The sequence below is a fragment of the Crocodylus porosus genome, unplaced genomic scaffold (assembly GCF_001723895.1).
Source record: "Crocodylus porosus isolate Cpor-Errol unplaced genomic scaffold, CroPor_comp1, whole genome shotgun sequence".
Classification (NCBI taxonomy): Eukaryota; Metazoa; Chordata; order Crocodylia; family Crocodylidae; genus Crocodylus; species Crocodylus porosus.
Window position 1 is genome coordinate 64,504,052 of NW_017728907.1, and position 23,275 is coordinate 64,527,326.

General features: G+C 40.1%; 1 protein-coding gene across 1 annotated transcript in view; it reads right to left on the minus strand.

Moving 5' to 3' along the window:
• NEGR1 (neuronal growth regulator 1) overlaps positions 1–23,275 on the minus strand; it is a 652,982-nt gene that overhangs the window by 369,519 nt on the left and 260,188 nt on the right. The window contains exon 2 of the mRNA XM_019531621.1: positions 4,266–4,498. Coding sequence (XP_019387166.1) covers positions 4,266–4,498 — 233 coding nt within the window. The remainder of the gene's footprint in view (positions 1–4,265; positions 4,499–23,275) is intronic.

Genomic DNA, 23,275 nt, shown 5'->3' on the forward strand with positions numbered 1-23,275 from the left:
CAGATAAATATTTTCTAAATTTTTTAGGGGCCCTGTGGGCCAGACGGAGTGGTTTGGTGGGCTGGATCTGGCCTGCAGGCCATATTTTGCCCACCCCTGCTCTAAGGTACCTAGAGTGGCTACATCTTAGTGGAACAGGAGCTGGGCAGCATGGATCAGACATAATCCTGCCCTGGAGTGGCATCAGTTTGAGCCACCTAACAAGCACTTAAAAACTGTTTCAGGTGCTAATGTGCAGACAATCTAGGGGCATTAAGAGCTCCAAGAGCAGCCCAAAATTACCATGCAACAAGGCCCTTAGGCTACCCAAAGCCATACACCCTCCCTGCCTTCTAGGTAAGCAGCCATTAAAGGCAAGTGATGCGATGCAGCAGCAAGTGGCTGGTTTGGGGGCAGGGCAGGGCTACAGAGATTCCAGGTTCCAGTGCGCCACAAAGCCCTACGACAGAGACCCTGAAGGGTGCTGAGCTACACTCCTGCTCAGCCACACTCCTGCTCTGCTCTGTTTATCAACACTTCCACTGAGGTCTCAATTAAGCTCTTGATTCTCTATGTTCCTAGTTTTTTTAAGGCCAGCTCAATTTTTTATACAGACTTTGCTGATAAACATTTTTAGCTTTGTTTTTATGGACTGTTCATAAATCTATGTGCAGTTGACAATCCTGGTAGTTATGTCCATGGGTGAACCTAGAGTTTTGAAAAGGGGGTGGGGGTTAAGACGCTGAGGTGCATCATCACAAATAAAACAACACACATTTTTTTCTCATTAAAAATAAACCAGAAGTTTTACTAATATGATAGGGCTATATTAGTCAGTTTTGGATTAAAGCAAAAACAAATATCTCTTCATTGGAATGAGTTAGAACCAATGCACAGGGATGTGAAATAGGAGCTTCATTGCTGGGGGGCAGTTAACAGACAGCAGAACTGAAGGATAAAAGGACAGCTGGATTAGTGGAACATCACAACTATTAAGAAAAAGAAAGGGTCCCTAACACCTGTGGAATTAAAAGTTTAGAAGGGATTGAGTATATTCTAATGAGCCATGAAGTCAAGTAACTCCCTCAGCAATTCCTGACTAGAAATGCTGCTGCCACTGCCAGGCAGTTGGTTTTAAACTTTGGGTAGACCAGGGATCCAAGTGAGGTACAAGTGCACCAGTGGCACCTCTCCTCTGCCTCCCCCCAATCCACCCCTGGCTATTCCCATATTTGATAGTTCATAAAATACAGCACTCTTCCAAAAAGAAGGATGCCTGGGTTTTGAGCCCTTATCCAAAGGGTATATGGATAATATGAGTGCATTCAAACCTACACATCCAGCATCCCAGGAAAAGACTATTGAAGAAGCTGCAGCCTCAGTCAAGAAAGGAAGTCATTGTGCCTGCAGCAGAGCAAGTGAAAGGGAATCTGGATCTAAAGCATAGCAGTTAAAGTACTTGCTGTGGCAAGAGATGTGGATTCTGGTCCATGCTCTCTCAAGTTTTTATGCATTCTGTGTTAGAAAACAATTGGTTAAAAAATAACTAACTGGAAGAATGTCTGTATGGTACAAGACAAGTACTGTACAGAAATAGTCTAGAGCAGGGATTGTCAACCAGGGGTACGTGTACCCTGGGGGTACTTGAGAAAGGCCTAGGGGATAGACACGGGTGGGTGGGGCAGAGCACCACCATACACCATCCCATGCTGCCACACAGGTGCTGCCTGCCTGACCAGACATAGGGGAATCTCTCATGTGGCAGCTGCTGCCACTCTGCATTTGGCTGCATGCCATCCCTCCTTCCCCCCTGCCCACTCCACTCCACATCCAGCCGCCGGGGGTATACTAATCCAAAGAGGTTGAAAAACCCTGGCCTAGAGTAGTCTTTAATGGGCTAACTCTAATGCTGGAAGCAATATTAACCATGTGAGCCATATTCTCATCAGGGCATACCAGCCTGTAGAAAATGCTGCCCTAACCTGTCTAATTAACTGCTTCCAGTTCCAGAAGTAGCACTGAGTAGCACAGGTCAAAGAGTTCTGATGTGCTCTTTGACTCAACAGCACTCTTCAGTCAAGCTAGGGCCAGTTACCTCTGCATGGCACTGCCTCACATCATATAGGCACAACCCAAGTGACAACAACTGGCTGTTATAGTTAGGTTTTTGCATTTTGTAACTCAAGGAAACAAGCAGCTCTGGACAATTAACATGTACAGTATTTCTAACACATAAGTAACACTTTTCTGTGTTAAAACCAATGAACTATTACAGTTTTTGTGAAAATACAGTAATGTAACATTTTTGAACTGAAGTTCCCCACCCAGGAAAACAGCAGGACACAAATGAGGATGCTACAGATTTACCCAATATACCCTGCTGACAGACCTCCACTTTAACCTGAATGGAACATGTCTATGAGCATTTAATCTTTAGCCTGTCCAGCAAAACCAGCTAGAGTACAAGGTTCACATAAGGTTTAACTAGTAAAATAGGTGCCTCTCCATGGAGAGCTGAGAAAAGGTCACTAAAGTTATTTTATGAAGGCCACTAAAAAGTAATTAAATGGCTTTTGGTCACTGCCAGCTGCAGCTGGATTTAAACTGCTGAACAACACTGAAAGGCACTGCCTTACATTGCTAATGTCTATTCTACCTGTCTCCAAATTTTCTTTTTAATTAAGTTTTATGGATGCTTGAAAACAGATGATTATTGGGCTGCTTATTCAAGCAAAAACAAGTGCTTTAAAACACATTTTGATACTTTCAGTCCTCAAAAAATGAAAAACTATTGACCCTCTCAATGATTGACTTAGGTTTCAAATTTCATCATGCAAAAGCAGTTTTCAAATGTGTTCACAGGCATGCTTTGACAGGAAAGATTGTAGGAGATCTAAGGAATAAAAATGTGTGCAATGGCTTGTTTTAGCATGTAGATAATCATCTCTACTTGAGGAACGTTGTTTTCCATGACATTTATTTACTGCTTGAATTGACCCTGTTTGGCTTATTGATGTTTCTCACTCTTGAACTTTATTAATGCAACTGGAAAACTGCATAAATGCCAGTCATTTTCAAATGAATAATTACATCTGTAAACAGCATGATATGATTAAAGACTTGCCTTATTCATTGTATGATAGACTGAGCTTTGAAAAAATAAATCTTCTTCTAAATGGCAGAAAGCTCTGCAGAACAGCAACAGTTGTAGATCTAATATTAGGGTATGCACTTTGTGCAGCTCAACATTACCTGCTTGGCTTGTTGAAGAGGCAACTATTAAATTAGAATGTGTGTATTGTTACTATTTTTAAAATAAGAAAAAAGAATTTCACACTGTGAAATACCCTGCCCATATTCTGCCCTGAACATATGAGATAACCAAGAAGTAACATCTGATTCCAGAAGAAAATTACTTAATCCCTGCAAGTAATGAAGAGCAACCATGATGTTGCTTATTTAGATGCCACATAAGTCACAGAAATGCGCATAAAGTAACTGGACCTCCATTTGGCACTTCAGAACATTTGTAGTATGTTAGAGGATTTGACAAGTCAAAATTAGTAGAACAAGAAAAGCGAAATAATCATGTAATGAATGATTACAGAAATGTCTTTTGAATGTACACCTGTTGAACAATGGCTTGTTGTTCCAGTTATGTAGCAATGAAACCTGTTGCTGACACTGGCAGCAATATGATGATGACCTATTCCAAAGAATAAGTAATATCCAAACAGTTTTAGTCTATTCTACATAAATTTATCTCACACCATGACTTCATGCTCTAGTAAACTAAACAGGCTAAAAAAAAAAAGCCCGAACTAGTTCATTAATTTGAAAACTGTTATATCTTTTATAAAATATTCAACACAGTTATTAATTAATGCATTATTTTAAAAAGTGCATCCATGAAGACATCACAGAGGAATTTTGAGTGAGCATCTGAAAACATACTAAGATGCCTATCATTTAGGTCATGAACGGGATAGAAGTAAATAGCTTACTATCTACTATGAGGCAAAGGAGATGAGGATTTAGCTTCATTAAATATTTACCAGAGGATCTCTGCTGAAAAGCACAAAGTTAATCTAACCTTGTTATAGTGTACCAGATCCTTGAGGCAAGGGTATAACATAAATACAAAAAACCCTAGCAAGATGTATTCTGGTCACAATATTGTACATTAAGATAACATACTTCTAAACATTTCTGACAAGACCCTTTCTCTAGATGATGATTGTTCCAGCTCATTCCTAATAGTGATTCACACTTGAAAAAATACATACCTTGTACAATTAGGTGCACCTGCATTGTTCTAGGAGTGTGTTGGGTCTGCACAGAACAAGTGTATGGACCATCATCTGTCACATCTACATCCTGTATCTGGAGGCTGTATTCCCTTCTATTTGCTGTTGCAATTGAAACTCGAGGATCTACTGACCATTTATCCTCTCCTGCAAAAATAATACTTGACCGGTTCAGCCAGGCACCTTTTGAAGCTCCATCTTCCAAGAAACACCTGTTGATTACCAAAAAGAGAAAAGGATGAGTCAATAGAAAAATATAAAGAGGTCTGTAAATGATAGCATTTTATAATTTGTTATTCAATTAAAATTCAGAATTTTACACAACTGAAGAATATTAAAAATGGACTACAAAATGTGTATTCCATTTAGAAATCCAGATATTACTGTCAAGTTGACTTTGGCTCCAAATATCAAACCATCAACATTACATAATTGAAATTAATGGATTTGCACATTCATTGATTCATTTGCAACCTGACTGCCACCTCCTCCTCCAAATCTGCCTTTTTAAGATCGTAACGGATCTGATGTTTCAGTCATCTCTAAACCATACACCATGACCTCATGTGGTGACAGCAAGACAGAACTCGGTACTTTTTATTCCAAAACAATCACAGTCCTCCATCACTTGTGCTAAAGAGAAATCTTCCTCAGCTGTAATTGTATTAAGACAGATGAGCAGTTCCAGTTCCATCCAGCAGAGATCAGGTTAACATGCACATGATGGTTGAAAACTACTGTTTATATCCTATCCAAAATAATATACTGTGAAAGGGAGATTGAGGCAAAGTGCATTTTAAATGCTTTCCACCTTATCAATTATACTACCACTTTAGAAGACTGAAAACGTTAAATTTATTTTCAACAGTGTTATTTCTTTTTTATGTTTTTTTATTATATCTGATGTACAATCATCTCCCTTTATGTAAACATAGCTCCAATTACCTTGCAATTCCTAGATGACAAATAAACATAAAACACAGTCCAAGTAAAAAAAAAAACCAAAACAGTGGTATATTAATGATGAAACTAGTATAATTGGTATGTAATACAGGACTGTACAGTTGCACAATTATTGTTTATTAAAAATTACAAAAAGAATATTCACTAGAGTATAATAACTTCCTAATTGGAACTCTGAGAGTAAATGTCCACACATTAACATGCAGATATTACTGAATTAATATGTGACAGATTCCTGTCTTTGTAAATTTCATCTGGAAAATGTTGCTTTATAAATTAAAGACTGGTTCTTTTAAATGAGTACCAAGCATGGCGAGAGAATGAAAATACATATATCTAAAGAGTTTGACAGCATCTCTCAACAGTACCTTGCGGGGTTGAACACGGTGCTTGAGATTGCTACAAAATTGCAAACTGAATGCAACAGTGTAAGTTACTGCCAACTCTCTGAAACTAATCAGTTGAAAAATATAAGGAACAAGGTATATTGCAGAATCTAATTTGCAGTCAGTTTCACCATCTACAGAATATAAAACCAGTAGGAGTCTTAAAGGTCAGTGTTGATTGAAATTTTTTCCTGTATATATTAAATGAAGGAAATGTATAGCCCTCTGTTAAGATAATTAATACACTGTAATAAAGCCTAATGCTAATATATTCTATTACTTATTAGAAAAAAATCTGTAATTTTTTCTTTAATATAGTTTTTCATCTCAGGTAAGTTACCCATTATTGCACACTGTACTATGAAAAATAAAGCTGTAAAGATACTATTAAATGCTCACTAAGATTCAAGTAATAAAAACAGAAATCTCCAAGACCCTGAGGAAAGAGTTTTATGGGAGCCTGGAAAGATTTGAAGGATACAAAGAATCATCCTTACGATCTTCCCTAAAATCCTAAAATGCTTAATGGATTGAGAAGAAATAGCAAGGCCTCATTTTGAAGGCCCATTCCCAAATCCTTATGCTCTGTGGAAGATGATACATCTCTAAAATCACTCTCCAGATGTATTTAAGTATATCCAGATGTTCATGAAGGTAACTTGTGGTTTTGCTGAATATTTAGCATATGATTTCTCTTCAGTTCCCTCCAAATGTATCACAGTAAAATACACATAGAAAATTAAATGATTAGTAATATTAATACCTCACCCCATCCTTAAAACAAAAGGAACACCGCCCTACAAAAAAACAAGTGCTTTATGTTGTTCATGAGAAAAAGAAGCCAGTTTTGCTCCAAAAATGAATAATGAAAATAGAAATGTAAAGGGTACTAATTAATTAAAGATGAAAGTATTTTTTCTCTCAGATTCAAAGTTAAATCCTATGAAAATGATGTTCAAAAGAATAGTGTTAGCCAGCTACTTTTACAGCTGTCTTGGCAGTCTAACGGGCAGTTCTGAAGCTGTCAGCACAACCACCTTCAAAAGCCTGCAAAGAAGCCAGATGCTGTGACATGTGTTCTGAAAGTTGCAGAGTTTCCTCTCTGCTCCTCTTATAAACACAGCTCCTTTGACATGAAAGCTTTCATGCTGAGAAAAGGTGAGATAAAACAGTGCATAAAAGAGATATAAACATTAGACTTGTTTCTAGCTGTTTTATTTGGTATGATGATAGATTCCCCCCTTTCATTTCTTTAAAAATAGCAGAAGACCACATAATAATTCTTGCTTTGTCAACTCCCTTTGCTATCCAAAATAAATACTACAAATAGATGTTAGGAATCTGCCAAAAGCAACCCTAATTTCAATGAACTGATGATTAACAAATGGATTATGGGTTATTGTACATTAACTATCACTTACAACAACAAAGGAACAGGTTTTCAAGGTGAAATAGGAAGGGATTTTTGTCCGACACAACGTTTCCTGTTGTACAACCAAGAGTCAACCATTTCCCATTTATGTTAAGTTGCTGCTTAAAGTAAGATTTTTTTTTTTGGAACAAATGCACATATAAACAAAAACCAATAAAACTATTCCAAATTAAGTCCCTGTTCAGTCAGTGGCACCTTGAAAAGACAGACATTTAGGCCTACAGAGACTCTGTGCAGCAAAACAATCCATATTTCTCCTGACACAAATCTCCCTTAAGGTCTCTATTCTCACTCTCCACTCAATGCATATGCCTAATGCAGCAACAAAATGATAGTGAAAATATGTTACAAATTATAACATAAGGAAGTCACCAGGCTTGGAGCTTTCTTACAGTTAAAACTTGGCCTAATATTTTTAAAGATAACCTCAAGTTTGCAAGCTTTTCAAGCAAACTTGAGTATAACATTGAAAAAACCCAAAAATATTTTCAAGTGAGTTTGGTCTGAATCATGAATGGACGTGTGCCTCCGGTGGCTGGGGGGTGGGGAGGCAACAGCAGTGGTGGGAAGATGGTGGCAATAAGTGGGAGCTCTCGCAGGCATCACTGGCACTGTTGGTGGTGGCGGGGAGGGGCTGGCGAGCATCAACCAGGGGTCGGTAACCACCCGCAGACGCCAACAAGGGCAGCAGTGGCCAGCGGGGATTGGTGACTGCCCGCAGGCACTGCCTTTTCGTAGGGGGTGCATCGCCACACTTAGGGGGTGCATGTGCACCCGCTTGCACCCCCTACACATCGCCTTGGTCTGAATTACAGTTTTGATGTCAACCCATGAAGAATTCGGTTTGCAACTGTGTTTTGTTTTTTCAGTTTAGTTTCATCTCCAAACTAAAAGCCAGATTCTCATTAAACTTACACTAGTTTTACATGACAAAATGCCATTATAGAAGGTAGATCTGCTCCTTATAAACTAACCAAAGTAAGTATATACAAATGTATTACAAGCTTTCATGGTCTGGAACTCACTTCATATTATATACGTGTATAGCGATCGTACAAGCGTTCATGCCACATAGACATGGCCCCAAACCAGCTTATGAATGTTTTTGTGAATTTAAACCACTGACTTCTGCACTTTGTCATGGAGTCTTATGACCATGCTGCACTGAAACAATTTGTACTACTCATGATAGCAAGCTCTATAGTAAATACATTTGCAGGATTAAGTCATTCAACTTACATGCATCCTATTTAAAGCTTTTCTATTTGATATTTCATGAATGATAAAACAAAAAATGAATTGGGCTTTGTAAAGAAGAATAATATAGCTATTGTGTCACATTAATTAAGGACAAACAGTGTACTGTTAAAAAAAAGATACTGGGAGATAAGGAATACGTTATGGGCCCTGCTTCATGCTTCCTCCCCCCCCCTTTCCCTTTAGCTACTGCTTATCTCTAAACTTCCTGCTGGTCACCATAGGATTTTACTTAATATATTTTATTGAAAAAAAATTCTACATCAAGCACCAATTATGTTTTGTGAATAAAGAATGACTTACGTAGCAAAATTAATTAAAGCTAGCGTTGCAATCATTAAAAAGGAAACATTAATCCTTGTTTCTCTTATGTCTTTTGGGAAAGTTTTGACTAAACCAGGCATAGTTCAGTTTTGGGGTGATTTTCTATATTTTAAAAGATGACTGTGAGATGAATAGAAAATAGAAGCTTTATAATGTACAGACATTATAGTTAGAAGTTTGGGGGTGAGGTTGAGTTAAAAATGGTCCCATGAGCTACCTCAGTAATTAGATAGGTACTGGAACCCTGATCTAAGGTAAATTGGGTTAGGTGGGGGGGTCAGGGAGCTCAGGGTGGGGTTGGTGGGATTGGAGAGGCTCTCTGGTCCTGCCAAACCCCACTGGACCCCCACCCTCCAGTTCCCCTCATGTCATTGAACACCTCATCTCCCACAAACTTAGGGAAATGTTTTACCAATGTTCACTGGTGACCAGGAGCTCAACAGAAGTAAGTTGGGAAGGGAAGGGTGAAGGTGGATCAGAAGGACTGGCAGCTTCATGGGGGTTTAGCAGGATTGGAGGGAATCTTCCCCAACCAGGAACTATTTTTAGCCCCCTGACCCACCCCTACCCCAGACAAACAAACCCATAGCAAACCAACTGCATAACGAGCCAACCCCATGCCTTGTCCCACTCACCCTTTCCCCAACTCCAATGTGCTTTGACTGGCTCTTGGCAGCAGCAAATGCTGGTAAAACTGGTGCTGGATGCAGCTTGTGCAATTGAGGGGGGTTTGATGGGCTTCGGGGCAGGGCTGACTGGTTCATGGGGAGGTTGTACATTTGGGGGTGGATAGAAGGGATGGGCCAGTGCCAGGAGGGTTAAGAAATAGCTCAGTTAGGAAAAATGCTGAGGTGGGGAGGAGGGGGAACTGCACTTGAAACATGTACAGAAGATAAGTTAGATCAGTCCAGCCATACCCAAATCTAAATTAGTGCCCCTCTGAGGTACAGTTAAATTAGAGTGGGTCAGCCATTTTTTGACCAATCTAACCATCGTGGAACTTCCATACAGTTAACATTTAGATTGACCAAACTAGGGATTTAAGTGTAAGGTCTGAATGTGGGAGAACTAAGTTAGATTGGATGGCCATTTTTAACACAATCTAATCTTCCCCCTAACCTCTCTGAACATCTGTACGTAACCAAAATCTAATTTACTTTATAAACTCATAGACATAATCAGAAACAGTTTTCACTACAAAATTAAAAAAAAAATTATCAAGGTTATGAGTCATATCTGCACAAAGATATTTCATTATTCTTCCAACACTTATTTCTATTCTTTTTTCAAGAAAGAATCTAGAGGTCTCTCTCTCTCATGTATATATAAAAATATTCTTTGATAGTCATTTTACCCAGAAGTAAACACACGTATTTCCTAATACATATTTTGTGAAAATACAAAATAATTCTTCTTGAACATTCTGGTTAGTGACACATTCAAAAAGCCTGAGCCTGAATTGATTCAATCTTTGCAGGTTCGTCTAAGTTGGCTAGGCTAAACTGGTTTATAACCACACAGACATCCCACTGCATATGCCTGCAGTGGCTCAGGCTAGAAGCTGGGAGGCACTAGAGCAGCCCTCCCTTCCCTTCCAGAGTGCTGAGCTAAAGGGGGGTGTGGCTGGGCCCTGGCAGGATGCTCTGATTAAGGAGGAGTTCAACCCACCCTCTCCTGAGCAGCACAGCAAGCAGTTGATAACACAGTATTTATCACCTCTAACTCAGTGTTTATCAGCCCATTAAGAAAACAAAGAAAACATAAGGTTTTCTGAGTTAGTTCAAGCTCTTCTCAAACAATTTTTCCAATGGAAGGACATTACCAGCTGCCTCCTGATTAGCTCCCAAAAGCCCTAAGTGGACACAGTCCTGTCTGCCTTTGTCCGGTATCTCACAGAACGGATGTAGCCAGCATGCGGTATGCTAGCTAATGCTGAGAGGTGTCTGTGTAAAGCAGAGGGGAGTGGGGAATCCCTGCTTAGCAGCGATTGGTGAGGAGAGAGGGGTGGGGAGCAGGGTTGAAGCCAGACCGATGCCTGCAGTCTCTGCCCAAGCTGCAGCCAGGGAGCAGAGGGGAGGGGCCAACTCTGCTGTGGAGCAGAGTCCTGCCTCACCCAGAGAGCATGCCGGGATGCTGGGGGAGTCTGATTTAACTTAAATCAGGAAGAGGTCTGGGACAGACATTGCATAAACCAGTTTGACCCAAATCAGCTAAGTCTAATATCTCAAACTGGTTTCAGTCATTTTCGGAGTGGACTGTGGGCACTGAACATCTGTTCTGTTACAGGTTTAAGCCACTTTCTGATCACTTAAACCAGTTTGTGTGTAATGTCTGTCCCTAACCTGTAATTAAAAATAAACTTTATTCTGAATCTACTTAATCTGTTGTCCAGTTTTGGAACTTCTACTTCTCTTCCTTTCAAATAAGGACCAAAAGCAATGAAACAAGGCATAACAACAACATTCAAACTAATTTTTTTGGGGCCAAAACTCAAATTTTGTATTTGATTTTTCTACATGATGAGTAGTATCTCATGGCCTTGTTCTTTTCAAGAGGTTGAACTTCTTGTTTAGATGACATTTCCTGTAATGTGCTCCAGTCCCCCTTCTTACTATGCTATTACCATGTGTTATGGGGAGAGGGTTTGGATGGCAAGTGCAGGTCACTGAAGAGAATGAAGGCATAAAACATCCATTACAATTGTTCTGAAATATTACAGCATCATTTCTGATATAAATTCTTTGGGTTTCAGCCAAACACTTAAGTATTTAAGTGTTCAGTTTTTGAATGAAAAGTCAACATTTTCCACAGAAGGCAGACACTTAGGCTGAAACCCCCCCTGCTGAAAACTTGATTTCCATCAAAAATCAGTTTTAATGTGATGTCTTCATTCATTCTTAATTTGAAATTTGTTTTTCAATCAAATTATATATGAAGGTGGGATCTCAAAAGATTCAGAGGTTTATTTTGCATAAACATCCAAAAGTTGAGAATTTTATCTGACTTCTAGCCAACCCTTAGGGGTCTGCAAATCTTGCAAGATTTATAGTATTTTGTTTCTGCCAGTGTGAGAAATCTTGCAAACACAGCTTTTCTACTGACAGTCTAACATTTTCTCTCCCAGTTCTAGCTGAGAGGTACACGTCAAGATGAACACCACAAAGGATAGCAAAAATCAAAGCTCAGTGAGCTTGCTTGAACCATAAAGAAGGCTCAGTTCTAGTTTTAAGTGAAATTTCATCAGGTCCTTTTGTGATATAGATTAGTGCACCCATTCTTCCTAATTAAAGGTCAAAACATTGGCCCCAGTAATCCTTACAAAAACTACACACCTCAGAAGCCATTAGGTATGTGGAAGGACAAAGAGCAAAAGCAGTCCCCACTCCTATCAGCTTCTCACACATATAAATGCACGTGTTTAACACTCCTGACACACTCCCACACGACGCATGCCATTTGCAGTGCTTACTACTCCTTCGAGGCTATAGAAATTCAGGATCTGTTGGAAGTTTTTTGGCATTGCAAGCTTTTTTTATATATGTGTATATGTATATATGCGTGTGTGTGTGTGTGTGTGTGTGCATGTGTGTGAAGTGCATTGCAATGCAGAGATCTCTACCCTCCACATGTAGCAACAGAGACTTACTCCTTTATCTTTCTCTGTAGGTATTCTCATACTGTCCTCCTCACCACTTGCCCAAGTGTCTGAGGCAGTGCGGGAAACTCAGCATTGCAAAGAGAGAGAGAGAGGCCTGGGATTTGGCCTTACCCATTTGGGAAGCCTCCTATATAAACGGTTCTCTAAAAAAATGAATTAGGACTCATAGCCACATTATAATGGAAGCCAGATGTACAGAATATTAAAAAAAACAGGCCACAAGATAATTTAAAAAACCAGTTGAAGACAGCTTTTGGGAAGACATTTTTTCAAGAGGCAACACAGTAGTAAACATTATTTAGTCAGAGGGAGACTAGGCTGCTCCATGAATGAAACAAAAATCTGAACAGCCAACTCCTGAGAAACCAGATAAAACCAAAATTTAAGACATATAAATAGTATTTTTAAAATAGAATTTCCTGCCTTAGATACAGAATTTACTCTCTCCAGCATTTTCATTCACTTGGCACAGACAGTTTTCCACAACTCATTTGCCTGTAACTCATAATACTTACAGTCTGTACAGTCTATAGATTGGGGAGGAATAGCTAGGAGCACACACAAGTGGAAACCAGCTTTCTTTAGTAGGCATTTGGTCCATGCAATTTGTGAGCAATTCATTTTGGTTCCAAATGATTGGAACACAGTCTGAACAGGTTTAAAGAGTGTAACATACTTTATCTTGGTTGGCACCTTCATCATAACATATGCTGAACCCTGGAAACCTAATTTCAATTCCTGATGATTTTTCAGCTCATCCCAGTGCATCTGACTGACCTGCTAACTTCCTTTAAAAAATTCTTTCCTGGATAAAAAATAATACAGTAACACTCAACTGAAATATGATGGGTTATACTTTCATGCAGTACTACCTTCCCAAAGTCAAATATATTTACAGACACAGAATTGCCTGCCTCTCCCACCTTCATATCAAATAGAAACTACACTGCAAAATTTAAACTGTGTTCACTTTATTTTAGGAAGAGCTCTAGGAGTCACTGTTAAAGAACAAAGGTGCTTATTATCCTTATTGTGTATGTGTTTTAGCTCCGTCCATTGAACCATACAATTACCAGTGCACAACACATTTTTGTGGACTTTTCAATGTTTCATTTACAGAAATAGGGAACAAAGGAAGCTCCTGGAGGTTCGTGTCTATTATAGTTCATTATAAATGTGATAGCAACACTGTCCATTACCCTACCTCTTACACAGCACCTACACCAACCCAGTCAACTGCTGTGAATGTCAAATACCAAGCCATTTCTTCTGTCATAGTACCCTTTTTCAAACCTCAGGGAGACTCCTGATCTCTGTTTTTTGGTTCCCTCCTCCTCCTTCTAACAGTAGGAGCCCGACAGCATAAACACCTTTTTAGCATGCACAGGTAATCTCCTTTCTCCTTTGGTTTTTTCTGTACAGAGATTCTACTACTTGAGTCCCTTCAATTCCATTCAATAGCATACCTATTATAAAGCTAATTTTCATTTCTGGTTCAAAAGTTCCAGTCCATCTCCCTTGAATGGCACAGACACTTTCCAAAGCTTATATGCACCTGTGATGAAGAACGGAGCCAAATAGCAGATCAGTGGGTACAGACACTTCCAGTATATCCATAACATAAATCTGCCCTCAGTGTCACATAGAGAAAGCAGGAAGGACTAGCAGAATGCAAAGAAGGTGTACAATCATATGTGACTATACATGGCATTTCCCTCATAAAATTCACATATTATTGCTTCAAAATGCACTGCGCATAGCTAAAGCTCTAAGTAGCTTATATTGAAGGAGGAAGAATGATCCAGTAGTCAGTGTGTTAGTCTGGGGCTTGGAAAATGATATTCAATATACTGTTCCATTACATACTTACTATGCAACCTTGGGCAGGTCACATAGGATTTCAGTGGGAGGTATAGATGCCTAAATGCATTTGCGAAGTTGGTTTTTTGTTTCTGCCTTAGCTTCTCATCTGAAAAGTGGGAAAAGTATGTCTCACGGATTTTGTGAGGACAAGTACATAGGATTATGAAGCACTCAGATACTATGAGACTGGAGACAAAATAAGTGTCTCAGACAGCAATATATACACATCCACTGTGACATATGCATGTGTTAGCTGAGAAGATAACTATCGGAAAAAAGCAGCCCTACAGTAAGGGCAGGAACAGGTTGAATGGGCCCTGATTTCCTAGGATCTGCTGCTGTAATTCCCAGTATCTGAGTTTCAATGGATTTAGAAGGCCCCAAAATTTAGTAAACCTTTTTAAGCAGAAACATACTGCAGCTTGGCTTCCCTGTAAAGGTTGATCTTTTTAGGTGAGTCTCTTTGTTCTGAATGTTAATATGCACAAATGGGAGAAAGTGTCTAGTTTCGCCCTGCTATCACTTCCAAGGCTCTTCTCTCAGTTGTCTGTAAGCAAATAATACATTACGCTTTTTGACTTAAAAATATTACCATGAGTAAATGCTCTCATTGTATATGGTTCTCTTTTTAAGATTTGACACAGACTGACCACAGATGAAATATATGCAGTGTCTGTATTCAAACAACTCATTTAACACAGTGTAAAATGCACTTGATTCCTACGTGTTCATTCCATTTTGGGGGATTCTTGGTAGTATTTAACATTCCCTCATAAAGAAATAGTTTTGTATTAGAAAGTTCAGGTGTTAGGGGAGAAACTGAGGCAACTCTTCAGAGTACCTGCTGATCCAGGGATATTTTTCAAAAGGAACAAACTGCTAATAGCATGTGCTTTTTAATTGGCACACTGCCTGAAATAAATGGATCAAGTGGGTATGTGCTACCTGAATTTTCATGAGTAATTAGCATAATTACCATCCGTGTATTCCTCATAGGTCACCTCTAGTCCTTTTTCAAATCTGTGTCTGGTGTATTAAATATAAGGGCTGCACAAATCATGCTATTATGGTGTGTGAATAGGCTTGACAAATTTGCCAGACACCTACCAGGCAGCTGACTATCTGAAAGATATGACAAAGGGACAGCGGAAAGAACAAATACAGAAGTTCTGGTGCTTTCTCTGCTGCTTCATGGGCATTATTTCAAGGAGCTATATGGAGACATACTCTTGCCAGTTTCATCATCAGGGTTCTGAATTGCAGCAGTTAAGCTGACAAGTGTCCTAGGGCCATGGTGCATGTTACATGTGGTACATGTTAAAGGCACTTAAATATGCTAATTGTGCTTGTATCACAGAACAGTTATGACTTTTTGCACAAGGAATATCTTCAGATCATATTAAGTAACACATGATCAACTATCATTAGACTACTCCATGGAGATAGCAATTTGTAGTCCTCCAGCATCTCAGAATAAACCACTCCTGGCCACCCCTGCACTCCTATTCCATAGGACAGTCTATCCACCCACCAGCCCTCTACTGCCCAGGGAGGTGGTACTGGCCCCAAGGCAACACCCTTATGCTCCCCCAGGGGATGTGAACCCAAGCCACATAGCACCTTCTCAAGTACCCATTGATACCCTTAAGGTTTGCTAAGGCTTGCTACTTGAGCGGCTTAATACAAACAATGATCACTTAGCTCCAGGACCTGAATGCCCAGAGGATGCCCATTCTCCTCTCACTGACCTCAGTAGGTGGGCTTCAAACTAGAATTGTGGTGAGGTGCTGGCCCTCGTCCTGACCTAGGGTGGGGAAAAAACCATTGCCACAACCACCAAGTCAGAAAGAGTAGCTGATAACACCAGGCAGTCTATGAGTGCATCACAGCACAAATAGCAGCTTGGGGGCACTAACAGGACTGGTGCAGATCCATACTAAAAATCAAGTGCCTGAAGTTACAGTACCTTTCAGGTAGGGACACCAGCAAAGTCTTGGGCGTCACAAGGACCCTGGCAGCCTACCACAAAGAGCTGTCCAGCAGCCTTGAGGAACATGCTGTCACTCTTCACCATGCGGTGCAATATACACTTTTGGACCAAGTGTGGTGCAATGACAACAAAAATAATGAAGGAGTCATCACTCTGCTGCCCGTTGCTGAAATGGCCATGAAGGAGAATAAGGATGACTGCTCCATGGATTTGTTCCTCAGCCAGGCTCTGATCCAGACACACAAGACGAGACTAGATGAGACCCCCATCATGAGGGTCATGAGGGACAGCTTAGATGAGACCTCATCATGTAGGTGCAAATGGACAATGCTGGTAAATTTCAGCAACTCTGGTGGAAACAGTGACTGATGGTGCATTCAGGCATCTGGAACTATGGAGGCTGTTTGTGACTTGGAAGTGCCCCTGAGCTGCAGCTGTGGCAAATAGCTCAGGGCAGTGTCTAGGAACAGGAGTGTCAGTGGGTGTAGACTGCTGCCCAACCCTGCAAACTTACCAGAGGGGAGGGGACACAATGCAGAGGAAACTGAAAATTGGAGCACAGCCATTGTGCATGGGTCAATAGCCCACTTACAGCCTGGTGTAAGGTGCTAAATCACTGAGCCAGTTAGGGGATGCAATGGCTTAAAGGTTAATTAATCGGTGAGAAGTTCTGACTGGAAAAGTGATTTACCTGCTCCCCCCTCAGATTTTTCTGCAAAGCAATGACAATAGCCTGCCTGCTGCTCACTCCCAGGCATCCCCATGTAGCAATAACAGCTATTAGCCTGCCCTCTTAAGTGCAGGACTTTGCACTCGTCTCTCTTGGTTGAACCTCATGAGATTTCTTTTGCCCCCCTGGGTCAGCAGTGGCTACTGCTGTGTATGAGGCAGTAGGCAGCCCTAACCACCTCCCTGTACTTCCCCACCTGACCACAGGCAACGATGGCAGTCTCATACCAACACAGGCTACCATGGTGACTGCCCTCCAGCACCTGCCACCTGATGGTCAGTGGGAGTACAGGGAGGCTGGCCAGGTATGCCCTATGCACTTTTTCCCATACTCCAGCTGCCTTGGCTCCTAGTATGACTGAATGCCAAGCAGGGAGTGGAGGTCTGAATGGAAGATTATATTAACAGCCTAGCAGAGGTAGTCCTTCCCTTCCCTGGGAGATGGGAAATGCCACCACCTTCTCAAGTGCCTGCACCCAGCAGCAAGGAAGCAGTGTCACAAAACAGTGGCAATGATGAGATGGGAGGATGGACCCTGGTGCTATCTGCTATAAACCATCTCCTCAGCATTGCAGACTTAGGCCTGTCCATGGAGATACGGTTATGGAGCTTCTTGAGGCCATCCAATAGACTGAGGAGGCATGCTTCCATGCCACAGCACTACCAGGGACTCTCCCAGCCAGCAGGGAAACCTGTTGATAAGGGACTTGGGTGGACCCAAAACTGCCCCATAATACAATTAATGCACCTGTACATTTAGTGCAGTTTGCAGTGGTAGGAGTTTTAAGCTCATCAACATTGCTTGTGAGAAGGCCTTCATTTTCAAATATTCATTTCAGGTTTATTTGAAGAAAAAACGTTTGCAGTTATAAAATTTGTTCCTGTTCAGTCTTCCACTTGAGTTGTTAACAACCTCAACTCACCCAGTGGCCCATGCATTGGTTTCTCCTTCCCAGCCAGCCCCTGCAAAAACCCGACACTGTACCCCATGCCTCAGTTTATCTCACCCAGCCAGCCTTCACAAAACCCCCATGTCTCAGTTTCCTCTTCCCACCCAGCCCTTGTAAACCCCAACATAGGACCCATGTCTTGGTTGCCCAACCCCAGGCTGCCATCCCAACTGAAGATGTTTACTGAGATGTTCTGGAAAAGTGGATAACAGAAAATTAAAGATGCAGCATAGAAAATGAAGGGTTCACAATCACTCAGAGGTCCCCTGTACTCCATCCTACCCAGCAAGACATTTTCCCTGAAAGTAGTCATCCAAGGCTTCCCTGATCAGAGCAGCCTGATGATGGTTCTGTCTGGGATGCTCAGCCAGGAGTGCTACTTCAGCCCAGGCACCATCCAAAGTGCAAGAAAGAGGCTTCCCTTCCTGTGGGTTCCTCCAGAACTGTCCCAGTTTCTGGGAGGGCGGGGGGCGGGAACTGTAGCAGAGAGGCTAGTTCAGTGCAAAGATCCATGAGGGTGCCACGGGACATCCAGAAGTTCTGCTGCCAGGGCTCATTGTCCCAGGTTTCAAGTATGAGCTGCTCCCACATATCTAAACTCACCAGGAGTGGCCAACAGTGTGAGATGTTATCCAATATTGGCCCTACAATGCCCTAGGCCACATGCCATCATGTTGTGCCTCCTATAAGTGGGCCAGCATGGTACCCATGACAGCATCGTGGTCCTCAAATTACCACCTCACTAGAGCTACCAAAGCACAAAATGATTGTGGATAACAACAGCCAGGACAACGGATGGATTTATTCGTTGCCATCTCCAGGTAGTTGCTGGATATCCAATCCTAGCTGGGACTATTGGGTAAGGAAGCATGGAGATCCAGTGCCTACCAAAGAAGTGATTGAAATTTGTGTTCTCAGTAAGACAGTCAGTCAACCAGCACCTTTCACTGCACTTATCTGTTTACAGGCACAGTCAGAAGTATGTGAAAAATATGCTCCAAGAAAGCATGCCGGGATGCCTACTTATCAGCTCTCTAGCAGCAAGACAGTGAGCTATACCCATTAGAGATGGCAGCAAATGTTACTGTGCAACCATTCAAAATGGATTCTCAATTTAATACTGCATAATATTCCACAGATTTAATAAGTACTAAGTGCTCCATGCAGCAAGGCCCTTATTAGTTTAACTTGCTGTTGCAACAGACAAACTAGAGAGACTTTTCTTTAATTACAACTTAAATTCTGCAGAAAATGATCATTTATCCTTCTTTATTCAAGAGGGAATTCTTCTTACCCACCAGTAGCAACCTGTGCTCTATGGCCAAATCCCAATTAATTTACCTTCCCGATTATCAGAATTCTACACCCATCCAAAGATCTTCACTGAAGACTGCTGCTACATTATGGATTTGTACTGCCAGTTGCAATATTATCATAAGTGCTTTCTCTTTATTAATATCCAAGAAATATCCAAGAAAAAGTGAACACAGTCTTCATTTCAGAAAAGCATGATCTGTGTAAAAATGCATGTAGGTTCCTACTGCCTATCTTGCATGCATACTAGCCCAGCCTCTGGCTTCTTTACTTTTCATTCCATCCAGGAAGAGACACACCAACTGCATAAACTTCCTCAGCCTCATGAAGGGTTTTTAAACCCGAAAGTTTGCTTACCATTTTCCCCCCAGCTATTTATGTTGGTCTAATAAACGATATCGGATTCACCCAAAGAACCTTGTCTGCAGGTTCCTACTGGAGTTTTCATTTTAAAATGAGATGCAATAGGCACTGACCCATTTTGAAAACCCCACTAGGACATTTTGAGGGGCCCACTAACCCTCTACAGTTACTTGTATATCTTTAAATCATGACTGCTCAACCTCCCAGTAATTGGATTTTTTCTTATTTTGTAAGAGCTTTCAGGGGGAACCTAGCTGAAAGCAAGTGAGCGTCATTGTTGTTCAAGATAAACATGGAGTGTTGTTCAAAGAAGCAAAACAGTTTCCCAAGAAAATCTGTACAATAAAAAACTGTGGAATACTATAAACAACAACTGTACTTAAACAGCATTATACTAAAGATCTTATCCACTTTTTCTGCATGGTTTCCAAACAGTTGAGGTGCATCAGGTACTTGGCAAAAAACTGACAATAAAATGAAGCTATCAGGAAATGGTTTTGTTAGACAACTGCAAGCTTACTAACCTAATTTCTTCTATATCCTGTTCTATCTGGAGTTAAAACTGCATTTTCACCCATAAAAATCTCCAAGTTATGCAAGGAAACAAAAGTTTGGTTATATTAGCTAGGTTTTCTCACTTCCAATATTCTGAACAGTGAAGAGCTTGCATTAGAAAGCACAAGTCTTAAAAAATTAGACTACGACATTTTTATCTACAATTTTCTGTGTTCTTCATATTGTGATGTTGAATTGCTTTTTTAAAACCTAAAATGAGCAAAATAGGCATAACAGAAAAACAACAATCAGTACCATGGATGCACTGTAATACTTTCTATCTGACTGGTTTTATTGCTTCTCCTAATATCTTCCATTTTAGTTCTAGGGAATATCTTTCAAACTGGAAGAATCATTCTAAATAACAGAAAATTTGAAGTGTAATTACAGTAGAAATCAATATCATATATTGGTTGCTTTTAATAATTTCTAAAGTTTTTATAATAAAATACTAAGCTAGAATTATGGAAAACACATTTATATTCATTCCATAATTCTACCTTAGTACTTTTTATACTAGGATGTGTACATACACTATATGGCTATAGATATCCATCTCATCCATGCCCCTCTCCCTCCTTCCTCTCAGCTGGAAATAGGCATCAAGCCATTTTGATTATGAATACATACATACATACATACACACACACACACACATGCACACACACATACATACACACACACACGCATACACACACGTGTCTATATAATAAAAAAATAAAAATGTTAAAACAAGAAATGACTTGGTTTTAATTGTTATGGGAAAGAAATCTGTTGAAAAAACTGAAAGTTAAGTGTGTTTGTCTCGTATAAATCAGCAAGTCAACCATTTCTGCAGATGATGACAGCCAATCCAGATGGTACAAATTCTCTCCCTGATTTTCTGCCATGTGACACTGAAACAAAAATTAAAGGAATAAAAAGCAACATAAGCTCTGAGACCACAGTAAACCAGTGGATTATGCCTACAGAATGAGAAAACAACAGGCCTTTGAAAATGATTTTTATTACATGCAAAATGTTCAATATCATGGGTGTTGGTTGAAAAATTTTAACCAAGGGTTTTTTTGTTTTGTTTGTTTGTTTTTGTTTTTAAAGTTCTTTCTATTTATTTAAATATATCTGGACAAAACCAAGTAAGCTACTGGTATACATCAGAGAATAATTAATTGCGTGAGTGTTCTAAAACTGAAACAGCTGACAACTTATTTTCAATGCTAAAATGAAACAAAGAGTTCTTCACTGATGTAATAAGTTCTGACAAAAACACGAGGACTGAGAACAGAAGATTATTATAGTAAGATGCACTCATGAAAAAATAATGAACATAGCATTACCATTACACTTGCAAAATTCAAATAAATGCCACCACTTGGTAATGAATGCATAATGATGGTCATGGGAGGCCCATGCTGAGCTTCAACTCTTACAGCAAAAATCAGAAGGAGAACAGTTCATTTTATTTCAAGCATAGCCTTTTGGTTAGAATAGCTGGTATTGCAGGGTTTAATCTAGAAACAGTCATATGCCTGTTTTATATTATCTGTAGTTTGAAAACAGGCAGAAGGCAGCATTAAGAGTCTAATCTAAAAGAAAAGTGATGCAGTGGTACTGAATGCAGACATGTATAGATTAAATAGGTATATGTGAGCACGTATAGGTATATGTGAGCACGTATATGAGTTGCACAGGAAAGTACCTATCAACAAGAAGAATCACACACACTCAACAGCAGCTTGTGGGAGAACTCTCACACTATATTTTCTATCTATTTCTACATTTTCCCTAGGGGATTACATATACATCTACTCCCTCGTGCAATGCTCCTTGGGGCTTACTGGGAGAGTATAACTCTTTACTGGGTACAAAGCATCATATTTTCCCAGATTCAGTTTTTTCTCCAACCTAAAAGCCTCTGCCCTCCACTTCCTCTTCTCATTTCTTCTCTTGTGCTCTGGGTAATACCTGTTTACCTATTACCTGTTTGATTACCTTGTCCTGTATAACCAAGGCTATGTACAGACACTGGTCCCAGTCCCAGGGCTGTGCTTTTCCTACCCACCACCCTGGCACTGGGCTATTTTTATGCCCCCTGTACCCCCCGACTACCTAGCCCTCCCCTAGATGGACAACCTCTCTCCCATGGACCAGATAGATTAGTGGGGGTAGATTTAGACAAGTTTTTGAAAGCAGGGCTTTCTACATGTCTAAGGAAAAAGCAGGCACCTATTTTTAGAGGAGTTTTTCACAGAGCACATCATAGTTATTAATAATATATTAAAAAAATTAATGGATCAACCATGAAAAAATATCTGCTAACACACGGGTTTGATTTGCAATCAGGATATTAGTGACTCACCCAACATTTGAAAAGTAAAAGAAAAAATAATCTTGTGTTTCTATACAGCAGCTTTATATAATCAGAGATATGGAAAAATATACAGTGATTTCTTCACTTATATATATATTTGCCACATGCAGGTCTAGCAATGCTAGGAAAGGTGATCACTAAGTCAAATAAAGCAAAATAACTATTCAAGTAAAACCTTAACAACTCAGTCATCTTTAGTGAGTTCTTCCATAGGCTTTGCTATCAGGCAAATACCTCTCTTAAAGGGCTTTTTTGCCTTGTAAACGAGCACATTTGCTTAGAACACACAGATACACAGACACATGCTTGCTCCTAATCAGCTTTGATGGATCTCTTTATACATATGTGCTTTTGTGTTATTTTTTCAATTCATTTTACATTGTGTCAACAAAACTAGAGAAAAAAGCAAAAGCCTATATAAAATACCTTGTATTTTACTGAGAAACAAGAGATCCTGCTTTTTCCACGATAAATTCTATTGATAATGTTCCTATAATATACACTGCAATGCAGCTCTGTTTCTACAAATGGGTACCTGCACTGCTGAAATGGAATTAACCATGAAATTGAAATTTGAAAGACTATACAGAATGGCTTACATTAAACAGAAACTGTTATCACCAAACATGCATGACAAATAAACATAGATATATACAGCTTCCTTAAGTTTAAGTTGAGTTAGAGCATGCACACGCTTACTAAAGGCCTGATCCTCTGAAGTACCAAGTGCCCAATTCTCTTTTGCTGTCAGCAGGAGATAAAGATATTCATTACCACCAAGAGGCAAAAGCGCGCGCGCGCACACACACACACACACACACACACACACACACA